This window comes from Arachis duranensis, chromosome 9 (assembly GCF_000817695.3).
Source record: "Arachis duranensis cultivar V14167 chromosome 9, aradu.V14167.gnm2.J7QH, whole genome shotgun sequence".
In the NCBI taxonomy this organism is placed as follows: domain Eukaryota; kingdom Viridiplantae; phylum Streptophyta; class Magnoliopsida; order Fabales; family Fabaceae; genus Arachis; species Arachis duranensis.
The window spans coordinates 108,303,461-108,324,023 of record NC_029780.3 but is presented as its reverse complement, the minus strand read 5'-3'; the positions used below and the strand labels follow the sequence as shown (position 1 = coordinate 108,324,023).

The 20,563-nt window shown below is 33.4% G+C and overlaps 2 protein-coding genes across 3 annotated transcripts; one reads left to right on the top strand and one right to left on the bottom strand.

The window, feature by feature from the left end:
* Window positions 1-5,227: 5,227 nt before the first annotated feature.
* LOC107466828 (secreted RxLR effector protein 161-like) lies at window positions 5,228-5,725 on the bottom strand. Its single transcript, XM_016085836.1, has one exon. It carries the CDS (start codon window positions 5,723-5,725, stop codon window positions 5,228-5,230), a length of 498 nt encoding a protein of 165 aa, XP_015941322.1.
* Window positions 5,726-18,381: 12,656 nt separating this feature from the next.
* Window positions 18,382-20,315, top strand: LOC107466843 (uncharacterized). Of its 2 annotated transcripts, none has more exons than XM_021131133.2 (5): window positions 18,382-18,542; window positions 18,975-19,054; window positions 19,155-19,550; window positions 19,635-19,681; window positions 19,763-20,315. In XM_021131133.2, the coding sequence occupies exons 2-5, from the start codon at window positions 19,009-19,011 to the stop codon at window positions 19,943-19,945; spliced, it is 672 nt and encodes a 223-aa protein (XP_020986792.1). In that variant the 5' UTR covers window positions 18,382-18,542; window positions 18,975-19,008; the 3' UTR covers window positions 19,946-20,315. The 2 variants fall into 2 exon arrangements, with proteins under 2 accessions (XP_020986792.1, XP_015941338.1); XM_016085852.3 differs by having other exon boundaries at window positions 19,149-19,550.
* Window positions 20,316-20,563: the final 248 nt, after the last annotated feature.

Here is a 20,563-nt window from a genome sequence, read left to right as displayed (position 1 = left end):
ATGTTAAGAAAATATATTCAGTCTTGCACAAAAATTCTACATGACATATGGCTGAATTATTCATATGTTGGTTGGGCCAGAAAATTATTGAGCAAGCCCAATTAATCTTTGTTACAAGACCAACAAGGCATGGTCCAAAATTGGAAGAAGAAAGAAAGCAATGATGCATGCTTTCCTCGGTTACCCACTCCCCTCTTTGATGGAATTCAAATTTAAATTAACTTGATTTAATTGCATTGGTAACAGGAAAGAGAAAGTTGAAATTGATTTGATTGCTTTTATTGCCACACACGTTACTAGGCATGGGGGTTTGAAAAGTGGAAATTTAACTCATTTTAATTTCTTTCTTTACTTCCATTGAAAGCTCTTTTCTCTCTTCTCTCTATTCTCTCTCTATGTTTCGGCCACTTCATCTGTCAGGAAAGAAGATTGTAGAAGCAAGTAATCAGAAGAATGAAACAGAAGCTATGCACAAGCAAGAGGCCAAGGTGATGATGACCCTTGCAAAAAGAAGATCTACAGTATGGCATGGCTAAGATCTTTACCACTAATGGCAAGATGTGGTGAAGAAGTCTCAAGATTTTCATACCTAAAAATGGTAGCAATCCAATTCGGTCAGAGAAGAAGATCCATGTGGTATGACTCATTTTTACTTTTTGTTCATCCATCACAGAAGGTAGCTACTGTAGCTACGTGGAGGAGGAAGCAAAAGTGGAGCAGATAGATCTGTCAAGGATCAAGTGTTCATCAAGGGTCTGAAATCCTTCTTGGGGACCAAGTCAAGATGGAAGGCTCAGATTGATGAAGCTTGATGAGAAGGGATGAGAGAGAGGTAATTTCATGTTGGTTTTGCTTTCGGTTTCCCTCTCTCCTCTCTCTGTCCGAACCGATTTTAATGTTAAGAAGAAAAAGTTGGCTCGGTTGAACCGTTTCAACCTTGGAAGCTTCCCCTTCTATAATAAGGGTGAACGGCCAAGGATTGAGATAAGGAGTGAAAGCACAGAGTTCTCATAGCTACCCAAGCTAACAGAAATTCTTCTCCTTCAATGTGTTTCATTTTGTATTTTCTTTAGTTTTGTCTATCTGAGCCTCATGGTAAAAAAGGCAAACAGTGTGAGGTTTGTAAGAAAAAGCCAATGAGTGGAAAAAGGCAGAGTGTACATAATTAAAGAAAAAGTCATAGATGTCCTAGAGGTCCTTTGTACATCTGTGTTGTGTATCATAATTCTGTGGGAATCTCCTTGCAAGTTGGGTTAGCACTTTGCAATTGAAAGCTTGGTAGGTGACAAAGTAAAGTTCAGGATTGAGGATAGATTTTGGACTTATCCCGGATAGGAAGGGTAGTTCCTAGGGAGAATTGGTGTATGTAATCAAGATGATTATAGTGAAATTCCATCATTGTTGTGATGGAGACTGGATGTAGGCTGCATTGCACTTAGCAGCTGAACCAGGATACTTCTTGGTGTGATTCTCTCTCTCTCTCTCTCTCTCTCTCTCTTCTACTCTATTTCTGATTCTGTTGCATAGGAGACAAAATTGAAAAATATCTCCTGACTAGTTACGAGATAAAAAGAAAATGTCTCTTGACTAGTTACGAGACAAAAAGAAGAAAAATCTCCTGAAGCTATTTCAAAGGGCAGAAAATAACTCTCAACAAAAAGTGGGCTAAGATTCAACCCCCTCTTCTTTTAGCTACTGATAACCATCAGAAAGTTGCATAGAATTTAAATGAAAAGTAAAGACATGGAAGGAACCCTTCAAAGAAAAAGACTCTTGACTGACTCAGAAAGTCGCTGGGGATGTGAGTGAGTGTGAGTGTTTTCTCTGAAAAGATTCTAACATTTTTTCCTTCGATCTTTCACGTATTTATAGAATTCTTTAATCAAATTCAGATATAACTTCCACGTGCGTTAATTCTTGAATAACTGTTCCCGCTCTCCTTGCGTGCCGTCTATAACTGCCACTAACCATCTTCACTTATTAACTTTTTCACTTCTTCGATTGCTTCACTCTTTCTTGATGAGTCCTAGTCGATCAAAATCCTCTCCTTCATCGATTGACCATCTTCGATGAATCCTATGTAGTTAATCTTCACTTCTTTTTTTGACACCAGTAACCTCTTCTTCGATCAGCTGACCTCCGTCGAGTCTGCCTCTTCGATTTTCACATTTGCGTCAATCGATTAATAGAGAGTACCTGATGGAGTACTTCATTGGCTCCAATCCAAAGTTAATTCTGACATATATTTGGAGGTTCATTGATTCTAATATTTTGGCACTTGGCAATGATCGAAGTCTAACTTGTCGAATATTTACTTGTCAAAGAATTCAATAACATCTTTCTCAAAAATATTATTTTCGATATAACAGAATGGTTTAGCAACACGTAAAATAATGTATCGTTAATAAAACTTGATAGAAGAACATGATTCTTTGGTGGAAATTATAATTAGATTTTTTTTTAATTGTGAGAAACAAGTGATCCTTTCATGAAATGGACAGAACTCATAGTAGAATTTTATTTTTTTTGGACATTATATTATTATTATTATACATGTATATATTAAGTTTGGAAAATCAATAATTGATTAAAATTGATGAACAAACATTATTATCTAGTTATCAATTGCTTGTGTAATGTATTTGGTTTAGTGTGCAGGAAAATAAATTAAACATTTTGGCCCAAGAACTAAATCATCAAGCCCACACTAACACAAACTTTGGTCCACTACAAGCAAACCAAATATTATGATAGGTCTCTAAACAAAATAAGAGAAAAGAAATCAAAGATGGCCCAAACTTTCTTAACCCTATTCGGTCACCAACACCCACACTCTAAGAAACTTCAATTTCAAGTTCAATTCATTTTAATCTCACTTAACTTTCACCGTAAGTCAAAACTCTCCTCTTTCTCTCTTCTCTTTCTTTTGGTCATATCACTCAACGAAGAAGAAAGAAGGAAATGGAAATTACAGAAGCTAAGGTATGAAAAAAGGCAAAAAAAAAATGTTTTTGAATCTAAGCAAAAAAGAAGGGCTACAACCAAGAAGCTACTCTCTTGGTCTGAGAATATCAAAAGGGTTCTTTCCCCTTTTATGCTTCAGCAAGGTACCGTAAAGAAATTTACCAAGCCTCAAACTCAAATCAAGCTACCATGGAGACAGTGGAGTGAAATATGGTCAAAAGCTCATCAATGCTCAGAAACAAAATTTGGGGCCAAAATCAAGATCAACGGATGAGATCAATGGAGCTTAAAAAAAGTAGAGAAGGTAAGTTGCATGTCTCAAATTTGGACTTCTCTCTCTCCTTTGACCAAGCCGCTACATGTTCTGAAGATTGGAGAAGAAGACAGCATTGGGTTGAACTTATTCAACCTTGGAAGCTTCACTCTTCTATGATAAGGGTGAACGACCAATGGTTGAAGAAAAGAGAGAAAAATAGAGCATTGAGTTTAGTTTTCATAGTTACCTAAATTGTTATGAGTTCTTCTCCTTCATGGTTTACATGTTGCATTTTTTTCTCAGTTTAGTCTGTCTAAGTCTCATTGAAAAAGGAAAACATGGTGAGGTTTGTAAAAAAAAGTCAATGAGAGCTAAAAGGCAACGATTTAAAACTTAGAGAAAAAGCCATAAGATGTCTCAGATATTCTTTGTACATCTTTCTATTTTGCAAGTTAGGTTAGCACTTGGCTATTGAAAGTTAGGTTGAGTCCTAGTCAAATTCAAATTGGGTTAGAATTTGGATTTGTCCCAGATAGGATTAGGTAGATCCTAGGGAATAATTGGTGTTTGTAATCTTGTAAAAAGATAGTGAAATTCTATCATAATTGTGATGGAGACTGGATGTAGGTTATATTGTACTTAGTGGCTAAACCAGGATATATCTGGATGTCACATTTTTTTCTCTACTCTACTTCTGTTTTAGGAGACAAAAAGTGGAGTTTCTTTACTCAATAGGAGAAAAAAGTAAAAATATCTCCTAAGTTCTATTAATAATACAAATTGTATATTCAGAAGCAAAGAAGACCAAAATTCAACTCCCCCTTTTCTTAGCCACTGATAACTATCAGTATATATTTGCAAAATCCATGAAAAGCACGAGATATGATATTTTACCTTATTTTTTAAGAATTATATTATTTTATTGACTAAATTCATAGAAAGTCTGAGATATGATATCCAAATAAGTTATGTAGCTGGTCAAGGAAATTACAAACTAAACTAAGTTATAATTAAGGAATTAAACCCCTTTTCTGTTGTTATATTTTCAATTTAAACAGCTTGCACTTTATTGATTAAAAATTGAAAATTGACTTTTAAATTTTAGTTCTATTAGACACATCAACTCTTATGCAAACATTTTGAAAAATATATAACAAATTTTGCTAACATATCATGTTAGACTTCTGAATTAGACTGTACTTTGCTGAAGTGGATAGTAATGATTTGTTTAAGATAACTAAACTCTTGCCTAATAGTTAAAATAACATCACTTTACGGGGAGATGAAATGTGCAATTTGTCAAATTCATAGTTGGGAGACATTGAAAAGAGAGATATACTTGAATGAAAGCTCTAAATGTGAAAGACCCACAAACCAGAGGAAGAGAGGGTGAAGTTGAAAGAACTAACAATTTTAGTTCTCACTCAGCTAATCTAATGACTTTTTGACTAACAATTGATTATATACACTAACCTTGTAACTAACTATCTGTACTACACTAGTATATGCGTATTACTGCTGTACTCACTCTTTGTATATGTATGTGCCTATTACTACTGTACTCACTCTTTGTATATGTATTAGCTTATTACCCAGGTGACATTCCCCTTAAGTTGTCAAGTCTGAAAAGTTGGCAACTTACAGTGAGAGTTATATAAACATGTCCTTGGGATTTACATAAACCTTCTCAAAGAAAAAAAAAACATAAACATACAGAGACTCATACAATGAAAAGAAAAAAAACTATGTTCATACAAAGATCATACATTCCCCCTTAAGTTGGGATAAAAAATGTTGAGCAATCCCAACTTAGCATAACTTGATTTGAAGGGTCCTGGAGCAAGTGCCTTTGTGAAGATGTCCGCATTTTGGTCTTTGCTGGTTATAGGCAAAAGTTTGATGAGCCCATAATTTATTTTCTCTCTTACCACATGACAATCTACCTCAATATGTTTGGTACGCTCATGAAAGACTGGATTGGCAGCTATATACCTTGCAGACTGACTATCACATTAGATTGATGGATTTGGTAATTGGAACATGCAGGTCAGCCAGAATGAATGAGATCCAACGAGCTTCACATGTTGCAAGTGCTAGCACTCTATACTCCACTGCAGATGAGGATCTAGCCACAATTGTTTGTTTTTTACTCTTCCATGAGATAAGTGAAGTGCCTATGTAGAAGCAGTATCCAGAGACTGATCTTCTACTATCTAGACATACTGCCCAATCTGCATTTGAGTAACCAGAAGGGAGCAAGTCTGAGGAGGCAGAGAAGAAGAGACCTGATGCGGGGGTATTCTTCAGGTATTTGAGAATTCGGAGAGCTGCACTATAGTGGGCAGTGGTAGGGCAGTCTAAACAATGGCTTAACTTTCTACCGCGAACGAAAATGTCTGGCCGTGTTGTTGTGAGGTAGACAAGTCTGCCAATGAGGCGTCTAAAAGTCGAAACGTCTGAGAATGCTGGTGCTAAATCCTTGGCCAGTTTGGTTGGATAATCCATCGGAGTTGTGGCAAGCTTGCATTTGATCATTTTGTATTCAGTGAGCAAGTCCAAGACATATTTTCTTTGGTGAACCGCAGCACCAGTGCTTTATCTAGCTATCTCAAGACCCAGGAAGTACTTTAAATTGCCAATATCTTTTATTTTGAATGCTGCATGCAATTGTTGCTTGATGATTTTGATCTTTAATTGGTCATTCCCTGTGAGGATTAGGTCATCTACATAAACAAGAACATTAATAAAAGCACTATTGTTTGATTTAGTGAATAAGGAGTAATCATGTTTGGACTGTGAGTAGCCTAAGCTCAAGAGTAAAGAGGTCAGTTTGACATTCCATTGTCGACTGGCCCGTTTGAGGTCATAGAGTGACTTGGTTAATTTGCAAACCATGCCAGGTTTCTCCACGTTGAGGCCTGGAGGTAAACTCATGTAAACTTCTTCGTCTAGATCACCATGGAGGAAAGCCATATTGACGTCGAGTTGCTGAAGCAATCAACCCTTTGCTACTGCTAAGGCTAAGAGAATCTTGAGTGTAGTCATTTTTGCAATCGGGCTGTAAGTATCAAAGAAGTCAAATCCTTGTCTTTGATTGTACTCTTTTGCTACGAGCCTCGCTTTATGTCTCTCAATGCTACCATCGGGTTTCAATTTCAATTTGAAGACCCATTTACAACCTATTGGTTTCTTGCTTGGAGGTAAAGGAGTGATCACCCATGTCTTATTTGTATTCAAGGCTTCCAGCTCAGCTGAAATAGCATCCCTCCAACAAAATTCGGTCACAGCTTCTTCATAATGTTTTGGCTCAACGGATGATACAATACTCACAGAAAAAAGTTCTATGTGTAGTTGAAAGATTATGATATGATAAATGGTTAGAAATAGGATACCTACAATTGGTTGTGGTTGCTGTCTCTTTAGAAGTTTGCATGTAATAAAAATTCTCTAAATGAGCTGGTTTTCTTTTTATTCTTTCAAATCTCCTAAGGGGTTGTTGTGAGTGAGCATGATGAGATGATGCAATGCTATTATTATTATGTGATGATACTACATGTGATTGGATGGGAGGGTTGAAAGAAATTGTGGCAGGGATATGAGGCAAAGTGGTTTGGGTATATGTGAATATGCCATCAAAGTTAAGTGATGCATGAGATTTGTTGTGAGTCGGATCTAATGATGCCAAAGGAGATGCTGCAGTATTACTTTCTTTAAAAGGAAAAATATTCTCATAAAAAACAACGTCTCTAGATACTAGCAATTTATTATTGGTGATATCAAGCAATAAGAAACCTTTTTTGAAACCAAGAAATACACACTTTTTGGCTCTAGCATCTAATTTAGTCTGATGAGCTGACAGTGTGGAAATGTATGTAAGGTACCCAAACGCTTTGAAATTTTCAAAAATTAGGGTTTTGTGATAAAGAATCTCAAAGGGGCTCTTGTTGTCTAGTAAATTGCTGGGAATTTGGTTGACAATTTGAGTGGCATGTATCGCTGCCAAGTCCCAGTAGCAATGTGGAACACAAGACTCGTACAAGATTGCTTTGGTGACTTGAAGCAAATGTTGATGCTTTCTTTCAATAATCCCATTCTATTGAGGAGTTTCAACACAAGAGGATTGATGCATAATTACCTTTGACTTGTAAAATTCATGCATTTGAAATTCTTTTCCATTATCAGATCTGATGCATTTAACTTTTTTTTCAAATTGAGTGTGAACAAAAATTACAAATTGTTGAATTAAAACTGCTACATCAGATTTCAAATTCATTGGAAAAATCCATGTATATCTACTATAATCTTTTACTATTGTTAAAAAATATTTGTTTCCCTTGGTAGAAATAATATTGATAGGACCCCAAATATATACATGAATGAGTTCAAATGAAGATTGAGTTTTAGAGAAAACTGTGAGGAAAATGTTTTCTTTTATGCTTAGACAGGTGACATGAATCACAAGAAAGAGCAGCAACATCTTTATTAAATTTGAACTTTAAAATTGTGGGATACAACTGTTGTATGGAATACAATTTATTAAATAGAATATGACCTAGTCTAATATGCCAAAGTGCTTGATCAGTGTGGTGTGTGACTGGTGAAGCTGTTGCTGTTTGTATGGACATAGTTGTGTGAGTGTTCAATTTCTTGGTATCTGATTTTATTGCATAGAAACCCTCAGTGAATTTAGCTGCTCTAATCATCTTCATTGTATGGTAGTCCTGTATCTCACAACCAAATTTGTTAAAAATAAATTGATAATCAATTGATTCTATTGATTTTGAGACTAAAATCAGATTTAATGCAAAAGATGGAATGTAAAGAACATCAGTGGATACAATGTATTAGAAATTTTGACTATGCCAGAAATCAAAGTTGTGACGATGCTTTTGTTTGGGAGCCTAACTCTAACAGGATTGATTGTTTAATGTGAATGAAATGCAGCAAAAGTATTTGTAACATAGACCGTGGCTCTTGTGTCAATAACCCAGGATTCACTATTCTGTGACAACACTATATACATAATCACAGAATGAACTACATCAGAGGACGTAGGGTCTGTGACAGTGGAAAGGTTGTTCATATTATGAGAAGTGGTGGCTCCATGGTGTTGGAGCAGTGTTAGTAGAGCTTGCTTTTGTTCTGGTGTAAATGAGGCTTGGAAGATACTACTTTCTTCATTGTAGATATCAATAGTGTCACTACCTTTCTCATCAGTTACCTCAGCAGTGATGTTGTTGATGTTATGAGCTGTATTGGCTTTGAGGTGCGGAGGAAAACCATGCTTTCGGTAGCAATTGTCCATTAAATGTCCCTCTCTGCCACAAAGTGAGCATTTCCTGGGGGTGTTTCTTCTTCCATAACCTCTTCCTTTGCCACCTCTACCATCTCTTCCACGACCTCTGCCTCTAAAGGAGGTGTGACTATTTTGATTGCTGATTGTATTGATTTGCAAGTTGGAATTCATGAGATCTGAACTGGAAGCTTGTCTCTCTTGTTGTAACAGCATCGAGAAAACTGTATCTATTGGTGGGAGGAGTTTCATCAGCATTATGTTGGATCTGACCGTGGTGTATTGTTCATTCAATCCACGCAAAAATCTAATAACAAATGTATCATCTCTATAGGTTCTGACAATGGAAGAGCAATTGCAATTCGAGACACAAATGCACGTGGAAAGAGGTCTATAATCCTCTAATTCTTCCCATATGCTTTTCAACTGTGTAAAGTAAGGTGTTATGGATAGGTCACCTTGCTTGATCGAGAAAAGATCCTCTTCAAATTCCGCAATCCGGAACACATCTCCTTGGTAAAATCTCTTCTTTAAATCTTCCCATAAATTGTTAGCCACATCATTTCAAATCACACTATTTTGAATATCTTGGCTGAGAGACAAATTGATCCAAGAAACTACCATCGTATTACACCTTTTTCATGCTTCATAAGTTGGATCGGTTTCAATCGATTTTGGGAGAGAATCATCAACAAATGCGATCTTGTTCTTCAAAATTAAGGTTCGCAGCATCAATCTTGACCATGAATTATAATTCTTGTGATTTAATATTTCAGATATGAGGGGGTTACTTGGACTATCACCAGGATGAAGAAAGAACGGGGATGAGGGATCCATGATAGGATTAGCTAGAGGATGAGGAGAATTTTCCTGAAAGGTGTTGATCTGAGCTACCAGATAAGCTAGGGCATTGAGATCGATGCCACTGGGTGCTGGTTGTGTGTTAATTGTTGGAGGACCATGGCTTGAAATTCAGAAATCAATGAATTTGAGAAATTGATGCATATCCGGACCTTCTTTTCTTGATCTCGTTGATCAGAAATGCTTCGTTTCAAGATGTGTGGTGTGTAAAACTAGACAAATCTCATCAATCTTTATGCTATGAGTTCAAGAAAAAAGGAAAAAATAAGAAGGGAGAAAGAAACTGAAAAAAAAAAGAAAAAAATCAGAGAAAAATTGTGAAATTGTGAAGAGAAAAAACGGAACAAAAAGAGTGATCGAAGTGATTGCAAGCGGCAATCGCTCACCGCACCATGTCAAATTCATAGTTGGGAGACATTGAAAAGAGAGATAAACTTGAATTGAAGCTCTGAATGTATAAGACCCACAAACCAGAGGAGGAGAGGGTGAAGTTGAGGGAACTAACAATTCTAGTTCTCACTCAGCTAATCTAATGATTTTTTGACTAACAATTGATTATATACACTAACCTTGTAACTAACTATTTGTACTACACTAGTATATACGTATTATTGCTGTACTCACTCTTTGTATATGTATGTGCCTATTATTATTGTACTCGCTCTTTGTATATGTATTAGCTTATTACTTAAGTGACACGATTCAAAGGGCATTTAACCCATCTTCCATATGTATTTTCAAGTTCAAAAAGAACCTTTATTTTCCACACAAAATTACTAGAAACCCTAATTAATTGGTACATTTTCCTCCAAAACGAACTAACAAAATTATGAAGTGAAGCGTTATTGGCAACACTGTAAGGTGTCAACAGAGTTATATTAATGGAGGTTCAAAGACAAAAATTGAATTGGTGTAGTCCTCTTTTCTCAAACTTTATTTTTTTATTTTTAAATTCGGCATTATTCTAAATTTATTGTATTATGATAGTTTTAATTATGTAAATTAGTCTTATAATATATAATTGGTAGTAGTAAAAATTAGTTTTTTTAATTTTTCAAGATTACCCATAAATTTTGTTGTCTTTTCCCCTCTAGCACGTTACTAACCAGTTGAAGATTGACTTATATCACTCATGATTTACTTTCTTGTCTTAGGATTAACTGTTTCTATTAGATTACGTAATGGGATCCATTTAAATGGTAACGTTGTTTTGATGATTAGGCAGAAATTTAATTATCCCAAACAAATTATTATCATCTACTTCAATTAAGTACAGTCTAGTTTAAAAAACTAATGTAAGGTCGATGTGTCTAAGACAGCTGAAATTTTGGGAGAGTTTTGTCATTTTTTAATCAAGAGAGTGTAAATTATCTAAATTTGAAATAGATAGAAGTCAAAAAAGAATTTTATGCACAATTAAATCATAAATTTTAATATTACGATTAGGAGATATAATATATTATTTAAATAAATATATCAATCGTATACTAAAATCAATTATTAATATAAAATACATATTAAAAATAAAATATGTATTTGTATAAATATATATACAATTATAAAGTAGCTCTCTAGCTGATTTTGGTAAGGGTCCATCTAGTGTGCAGATTTGATTCTGTACAGATTTATAGATTTTTGTCTTTTAGTGGTTTTAAAGCGTGTTATTAAAAAGCGTTGTTTAAGTGGAAAGTGTTGCTTTTGAATCGTTACTTTGGCTCTGATACCAATTTTTCAATTTCGATTTTTCAATTAATTCTTCTTTCGAAATTTCTACTAATTCTTCATAGTCTGCTTCAAAAAGATTTTTGATTTGGACAAAATTATCTTGAGGTATTATATTTAATGGATTTTGGTAAAATTTTTCTGCTGTTTCAAAATATGAAGTATAAATTGCTTCTATAATTTCTCTTACAATTTCAATTTTTCCGTTTATTATTAAACCTTGATATGTACTTATGATTCTAATATCATATTTATAATTTCTTAATTCTGTTTTATTTTCTAACATTTTTTAAGAGATTCCATAGCTCTTATTTGTAAGTTTTTGAAATATTCTTTCTCATTTGGATTATTGGAAACAAAATTTTCTATTTGTGTGTCTTTTTCTTTGATATAATTTTTTATATCATTAATAACTTCTCTTATTTCTGTACTGTTTCTTATTTCTAAAATTCTTTCTAATTTTTCTTTTTCAATTTCCATCCATTCTTTTAACATTTTTAAATCTTGTAAACAATATTTTGGCTTTCCAGGCATTTTATATGCTTGTTTCAGGATTTTGTACAGGTGATAAAGGCTCTTGTAAATTTTGTTCGGATTCAACTTGAACTGTTTGTAAAGATTCAGGTTGCATTACTTGAATATTTTGAACATGTATTCTTGATTCTAAAGCTTGTAATGCAATCATGCTTTGAATATGAAGATAATGTAGTCTTCGACTACGAAAAATACGTTTATTCTTAATACTTTCTTTTAGATTTTTAACTGTTTTCTTGGTCCTTACATGTTGTAAAAGTTTTCTTGTTTTAATTATTTTCTTAGTTATCTTTTTAATTTCTACTTCCAATTCTGAAGATTCAATTGCTAGTCTTCTTATTTTCATGGCTATAGCCAAAACCCTTGTTTTCATATTTCTCTTAGTAGTTTTTAAGGAAATAAGTCTTTTTTGAAAATTTTTCATATTGAAATTTCAGCATCTTCTGCCATAGATTCATGATTATTTTCTAAAGATTCTATTATTTTTTCTAATTCTTCAACTTCCTTTTTTAAATTATTACAGATCATTAGTAATGTTTCAAATGCCCTTTGATTTATTGTAGAAAACCTTAGGTATTTCAAACGATTTTCTCTTTCAAAGAGTTCTTGTTTCTTATCTTGATAAGATACGTATATTTCTTCTTTATTTATCGTCATAATTTATTATTTAGAGTTTCATTCAGCTTTTCAATTCTTTTTGTTAACTCCTTTATTTCAGAATCTTTTTCTTCAACTTTTAAATGAGATAAACTTAGAGGGCTGTTAATTTTAGATTCTCTTATTCTAAAACTGGATGATGAAAATGAATTTCTTGATGGTTCTTTTAATAATAAAACTGGTTTTTCAATAGCTTTATTTCTTGGAATTTCTGTTTTTACAAACTTTTGAAATAGTTCATCAACATAAATTCTTTCTTTATCTTTGAAGTCTATACTATGATGACTATTTGTCAGCGCATAGTTAATTGCATATGTGATAGAAAATGGTTCATCATTTTGTTCCATTAAATCTATCTTATGGAATTTATAAGCCAAACTTAAAGATCTTCCGAGGTTTTCGGTTGATAAGGGAATAGCGTATCCAATATGAGCATTGAATTTAACATTTACATTTGCCAGGTTACCATGGATTATTCCAATTATTTGGTCTCTAGGATTAGTGATTCTTTTATCACAGATTGCCAGACTTATTGGAGAATTAATTCCTTTCATGTATGTGGATTTAACTAAAACTTGAATGGTACTAATATGAATCCATCCGATTTTAGATCTTTTTTGTTGATCTCTAATTTTTCCAATTTGTTTATTTACGTCTTGTTCATTTATCAGGGCTATTTCAAGTTCTCCATTTGCGGATTGTATTTTTATTGGAGTTTCAATCTGAATTTTTCCATAATATATTATATTTTTTCTATTAAAGATTTCTTTTAAAGGGTTTTGTTTATTAAAATTATCGTTAGGTTTAAGATCTAATTCTGTTTTTAAAATAGCTTGTTTTTCATTATCAAGTAAAGCAGTTAGCTTATAGTAATCAGATTCTTCAGTTATTTCTATATCTTCTAAATAATTCATAACTTAAAGAGATTGAGATAAAGATGTACCTTTCTGGAGAATGACCTTCTTTATTTATTGCTATTTTACAATATGTGTTTTGTTCTCCAGAGGGGAGTTTTATAATTTAACTCCAGAGGGGGGTTAAACTAATTTTTCTAATGACTTTGGTGGTCAGACTTCAGAATCGCCTTGGCTTCTTCCTCTTTGCCCTCCTGGCTTGTGAGTACTTCTAGCCTCCTGCTTCCTGATTTCTGATTTCTAATGCCTCTAACAAATGACTTAGCACTCTATTTATAATGGTTGGGTCTGATGGACAAATCCCATCCTTACCCTTCTTATGACGTTATTGCTTACGTCATTGAGCAATAATTCGCACCAACTACATTATTGGTGCCTTGTGACGTAAGCGCTTACATCAATTAGGCAATAATGGTGAAGGATGACTCAGACGCACTGTCTTCTTCTTTTTCCATGTGGGTGGTCCCTACTTCGTTGTTACTTTCTTCGTCCATTTTTGGTGCGCACAGCTGGCACCTATGGTCTTCTTTGTCTTTTAGTAGAGTGCAAAGCCTCCTTTTTATCCCTTCTGGGAGCTTCTCCAGTAATCCAGAGAAATCGTAGAATGTTGATTCGAAATCTACTAACATTCTCATTTCCCTTGGTTCAATTTCATTCTTTTTGCTGGAGACAAGCAAAGTGTTTCTGCTCTTGTAATTAATCCTCGTTCTGGATTCCTTTGTTATCTTTTGAGACCTTTCGAAGACTCTTGCTAATGAGCTAACAAGTCTTCCTTCATCATTGTAGACCATTAGATCTTGAATCTGATCTATTGGCTGGAAGTCTCCTGGAAGACTGACATGAACACTACTTGGAATGCTGGGACTAGGCATTCTCCTTCTTCATTAAGGATTGGTTGACTGCTTGTGAATTTTAGGGATATATCCCTTGGATTTTTGTTATCAACCATACTTTTGAATCTTTTTACTGCGTCAATGAATCCTGTAGGGAATTCGTTAATGATTTTTAAATTATCGAAGATTAAGATTGAATCAATTAATCCGTATTGGAAAAACTGATATGTGTCAGAGGGAGAGGCCTCTGGGAAAATTACCAGCTTTGTTAGCTGTTCTTTATTTACGGGATAATATCCCAAGACTGCTCTTTTATCTACAGTCCAATTTGTGATTTGGTTAAGAGTTTCTCCGAGATTGAATCTACAGACTCTTTTCTTTTCATTTATTTCAGCCCTTGTAGGAATATTTTTCATTAGTCCAGTCCTTTGGGCTTGGGCTGTTCTTTGGATTTGGACTGGAGCTTTTTCTGCTCTTTTTAAAATTTGCTCTGGATGGAGCACTTCATATTCTCTGAGGGATTCTTTTGCTTCCTCTATTGTTAAGAATCCTCCTTTGTGAATAGTTCTGGGTTGGTGAGTAAATGGGGCTGCTTTAGCCCAATCATCATAAACTCCTTTCATTGGGCCATTATAAATGACATAATATTTTTTGTCCTGAGTCGATTTTTTAATTATTTCTGCCAAAATTTTATTTTCAGAAATTTTTTCGATTTTTGGTTGGTCCACCACGCTTAGCTGGCTGAACTTTGATGGTGTTGCCAACATTGGTATTGGAGCAGTTGTTACCTGCTGTGTTACTTTTATGGTTTCCATGGCTTTCTTAATGGATTGAATTTGAGCTTTTAGCTGCTGACAGTGATTGCACCTTTCAAGCTCTTTTTCAAGCTTTTGAATCTCTTGAATCATTGTGTTTGCAATGAACTCCATTCCCTTGTCAATGTATCTGCAATAATATTTTTATTTCCTTTAATGTACTCGATTTTTATCGGATATTGTAATAAAAACATTTGCCATCTTACCAGACGACCCTGATTATAATCAGCTTGTAAATTATATCTAATAAAACCTGTTAAATAACTTGAATCTGTTCGTAATGTAAATTCCTTTGGAAGTAAATCAATCCTCCATTTTTTAATAGTTTTTATTGCAGCAAAGGTCTCTTTTTCATGGGTAGTGTACCTTTGTTCCGTTGGTGTAAATTTTCCTGAAATATACCTGCATAGTAGTTCCTTTGAGGAATGTTTAGAATCTAGTGATTCTTTTTCTTTGTTCAAGCTTTTTATAGCTTTCTTAGCCTTCAGACAACCAGACCAAGTCTTATCTGAAGCATCCGTTTCTATTATTAAATAGTCATCTTCTTCTGGAATATAAAGTTCTGGGAGATTTTTACATAAATCTTTAATCCTTTGTATTTGCAAGCTATCTTCTTCTTCCCATTTCCAAATCTTTTTTAAACTTATTTTTTAGAACAAGTTTTTAGTATATTCTGTTATATTTTTTAAGAATCCTTGATCAGAAATATAATTTATGCATCCTAAAAATCTTTGTAACTGTTTTCTATCTTCCATTTTATTAGGAAATAAATCTACTTTTTCTAAAATATTTGGTTGTAGTTTTAGTTTTCCTTCCTTAGACAGTATAAGTCCAAGAAATTCTATTTCTTGTCTTGCTATCTTTGCTTTCTTTTTACTAAGAACTAATCTTTTTTCTTTACATTTTTCTAAAATAATTAATAATTTTTGAAGATGATCTTCTTTATCTTGTTTTGTAAAGACCAATATATCATCAATGTAAACTAAAACAAATTCATTTAAATCTTTTAGATTTTCTTCCATAAACCTTTAATAAATACCTGGGGCTTGTTTTAACCCAAAAGGTAGAACGTTCCACTCATAGAGTAATACTCCTGTTGATTCTTTTGTTGGACAAGTAAAAGCAGTTAATTTCTTTGTTTCTTCGTCTAGACGGAGTTGCCAATATCCTGATTTTGCATCTAAAGATGAAAACCAAGTTGCTCCTTTGATTTTTTCTAGAATAGAATCCTTTCTTGGAAGTTTATGGGCATCCCCAATAGTTGCCTCATTCATTTTCTTATAGTTTATTACCATTCTTCTTTTTCCCCTTTTAATTTCGTTATTGTTTTCAACATAGAAAGCTGGGGTTGCATGAGGGCTTTTACTTAGCCTTATTATTCCTTTATCCAAAAGATCCTTACATTCTGATGAAAATTCTTCCTTATCTCTAGCTGAATAGGGAATTCTATTTGGAACATTTATTTCTTTTGTAGAATCTTTTAGTTTAATGCTTATTAATTCTCTGTTTGTATTTTTAATATCTAAAGGATTTTCAGCACAAACTTCATTTAAAAGTTCTTCTATTTTGATTTCAAGGTCATTTTTTGGAATTTTTATCTGGAAATATAAGTTCAAATAACATTCTTCTAATATTGAAAATATTTTGAATTTTAAAATCTCGTTTATAGTAGTAGTCGGGATTTTAATAAGTTTTGCCTTTTGATCTATTGAAGAATCATACGGAGCCTTTAAGACTATATATGTTAATTCTTGAATAAAAGGATGATATAATTTTAAGAAATTATTTCCTATAATCAAATCCATTCCGGAATTTAGCTTAAATATAGATGGAATAATAAATCTATAATTTTGAATAAATATTTCAACCATTTCTGCTCTTTGATCAATTTTATGTATTGATTTGTCAGCTATTTTAATTCTCATTGGATTTTCTAACTTATTCCAGTTTAGTTTTATATTGGCGAAACATTGTGTTGCCCCTGTATCTATAAAGGCATTAATGAATTTCCCTGTTATTTTTACAGTAATAAATGTAGCACTATTACTCAGATTCTGAGTCTATTTCTGAGACATACTCAAAAATGTATTCTAACTCATCGTCAGATTCTTCTAAAGGTTCCATAAAACAGGATTTTGCAATTTCTATTTGTTTAGTAAGATCTTTTTTATCTTTCTTTTTCGGACAGTTGTTTGCATAGTGCCCTTCTTCTTGGCAGAACCAACATTTGCAATTTTCTTTTTTATTCGGGCAATAGTTTTTTCAAAAAATTCTTTGTATAGGACTGCCCCTATATATACGATTCTATCGTATGTTGTCATTTTTGTTTTTAATTCTTCTAAAACTTTGCTACCTATTGACAGCATATAATCTTTTACGGTTCCTGTAGTGTGAAAACCCATGAAATTCCAAATATCTTCTCCCGTTAATTCATTAAATTTTGTATTAGTGTATGCTTCTAGTAAGAAAGAATTTAACCAATTTTCGAAAATTTCTTTTTCGTTCTTTTTGCAATCTAAATTGAGCATTCTTTCCTTTTCTAGTTCCTGATTTTTGGGAACATATTTTGGTGGTATTTTTGTGTATTTTGAGTCTTTGGTTATAAATCCTTTTTTAAAAGCATAGTTTTCAAAACCTGTTTCCCATTTGAATTGATTATTTTTAGATGTTTCTGCTTCATCTTTTACTTGAACTGGAATTACTGGTTCTTCATCGCTTGAGTAGTCTAAAATAATTTCTTCATTTTCAAAATTTTCTGGTTCCTCTTCTATTTGAAGACCATGTTCTATAATATTATCTTCTTGAGCCATTTTTAATTGTTTAAAAAGCATTGTAACTTCTTCTAATTTTTCATCAATATTCATAGTCTTATGGGTGGTCTAACTTTTAGATCTTTTATATCAGTTATATTTTGAGGTTTTTCTTCTTCTTTAGAGTTTTCTTTTTGAAAATGTTTATTTAGAATTTGTTTAATTTCATTTATTATATTAGGTTCATCTTTTTCTTTATTTTTCTGAAATTTTATGGAAACTAATATTTCTTCTAACATATCTACAATAGAATTTAGTTGTGGATTAAAAGTGTGATGAAGATGTGGGTAATTATCTCCATGATAACATTTTTTAAAAATTTTGTGCGAAATATAAGTTTTTTCGGGTTTTTGAATTCCTTGAATAAAACTTAGGGTGAAATTAAGATTTTGAGAAAAATCATTTTGTATTGATTTTAAAAATTCAGTATCATTACAATTAACATTAGTTAAAATCATTAGCTTTTGATCTATTAATTGTGATAAATTAGATATTTCTTTTCTTAAATCTTCTAGTCTACTAAGGTTTTCCATTAGATGACGCTTTTCTTTGTTACGCTTTTTAAAAGTGTGGCTTTATAAAAAGTGTAGTTTAAGCAAAAATCTTTAAAATCTGTATGGTTTTTGTCCTTTTGTGATCTGTACCTTAAAATTCTCCTTTTGGTAAACAGATTATTTAAAAGAAAATCAAAGGACAATAATGTAAAAGCGCTCATGTTACCGTTGAAACTCCATTGCTTCAAGACACCGCTTTCTTAAACCCTTCTTTCAGGTTTCAACTTTCACGAGTTCATCCAATTCCAACAATAACCACAGAATAGCGCAAGACAGAAAAGAAAAGACGAAATTCAAGAATCAGAGTCCTCTTTTTGACTATCAAATTTGTAAGTTTTCATCTTCTACTTACTTTTATGGCTATCTGCAAAAGGGGTTTCTTCTCAACTTAAGGGGCGTAAGCAGACGCAGAAAGCGTTTGGGATTCAAGATCTGGTGGCGATAGGTCAAGGATTCTAGTTCTGTTTGTAGCAATAATGATAAAATGAGGAATTTTCACTGTTTTATTTTAAATTGTACCATGTATAATGGATTGATACCAATGTCCAATTCTCTTGCTCTGATCTCAATACCGGAAGTAGAATAGGGTTTCTCCTTTCCTTTAAGGAAAACATTCTCCTCAAGCAACTTAAGGGCACTGATTTATTTTGCATTTCCAGTTTTAATACTTAAAAAGATTTCATCTGTGGTGTCAAATGATGGTTTGGTGTAGAAATGCATTATCCAAGATGGCTTAACCCCTCATCGACATATATATGCAGGAACTTTGATTGAAGATTGTTTAGAGTAACATAGATGGCAGCAAGAATTGAACGATTGGTTCAAGACCGGAACCTCAACGGTACTGTTATTGTTCCACTGGTTTCCAGAATGTTGCATTACAATCTCTATTGGTGTTTAACGTTTGTAGGCTAATCCTTGATGGTGGCATGCAGGAGCAGGAGCAGGAGCAGTTTCCGGAAAGGCCAAGAAATTTGGGGCTGGTGGTGGAAGAAAACCACTTGGTGATCTATCCAATGCAGGAAAGCCCATTAATCAGGCTGGTGGAAAGAAAGCCCTGGATGTCTCTTTTAATCGGCATTTGAAACAGATTAATGCTTCTGAGAAATCTCTCACCGCTAGAAGGAAGGCCCTTTCTGACATTTCAAACTCGGTGGTTGAGCCGCATGTTCGGGAGATAAGGGGTAAACACAGCCTGAAGCCACTGAGAGAAGAACCTCTTGACCATAATGCCATTGCTGAAGAACGGATGTCGCACAATCATAAGGAGTGTATCAAATCCAAGTCTGGAGCAATGGATGTGCATCATTTTTTGAAGATGGTTGGACTTGAGCACGGTAATTGTTATATATGTATTCTCATACTGTGCATTACTGGCTGTAACTTGGTTTATTTATTCTTTGATTTCATAATTTTATCAGATTCGGATGATGATTTGACAGTTTCCACTGAACTGCATAAAATGAAGGTTTGATTTTGAAGCCTCATAATTTTGAAGCCTCTACGATATCATGTTTCTCGCTAACTATATGTATTACCACCATTGCAGTCTGAAAGCGCTCGTATAGAACTAGAGGAGGTGCCTGAGGTGTTCCCTGGGCTTGACTGTGTCTCTGCTCATCCTGGCTCTCCAGAACATTGCAATACTCCAAAATTGTCAAGTTGCAGCACAATGTGGGATGAATTTGAAGTCGATTTCAAGTTAATAGAGTCACCTAAGCTGAAGCAATAGGTGTTCCTTTTCTGAGAAGATCTTAACTTTTGTTAAAAGTCTTGTTTGTTAAGAATTTGATATGTTTTCTTTCTTTTTGTCTTGTTATTTCAATGGCACTAACTAGTGACTATTGATTTTCATTCCTGAGAGAATGATGCTGTGTATCATCCAAGTCTTATTACAAAATTCTCAAGGCAAACCAGAACTAAGTTCTTACTCCATAATGAGTCCATATGATTATATCTTTCCAGTTTTTTCTATCATTCATTATATTTGGGTGAAGTGACAGTTAGGTCTTTGAAGTTTTTGATTAATTATTGTAACGTGTCTATTTATGAAAGATCGCCCGATAACGATTTTTGGAATAAAAACTTCACCTGTTTTGATAGGATTAGTAATAAATAGAGTAGTTAATAAATGTTATACAAAATAAAAACTCAAAAGATAATAAATGTTTGATTATCCAAAATTTAATTGTTTTCATGCTTGTGGAAGACTTAGTGAGCCAACAAAGACGACGGGAGGCAGCATATAAAAATAGGGTTAAATATAATTTTGATCCTTAAGGTATAAGTCGAAAATTTTATTCGTCACCAATCTTTTTTTGCATATCAAAATCCTCCCTAAAGTTCAACT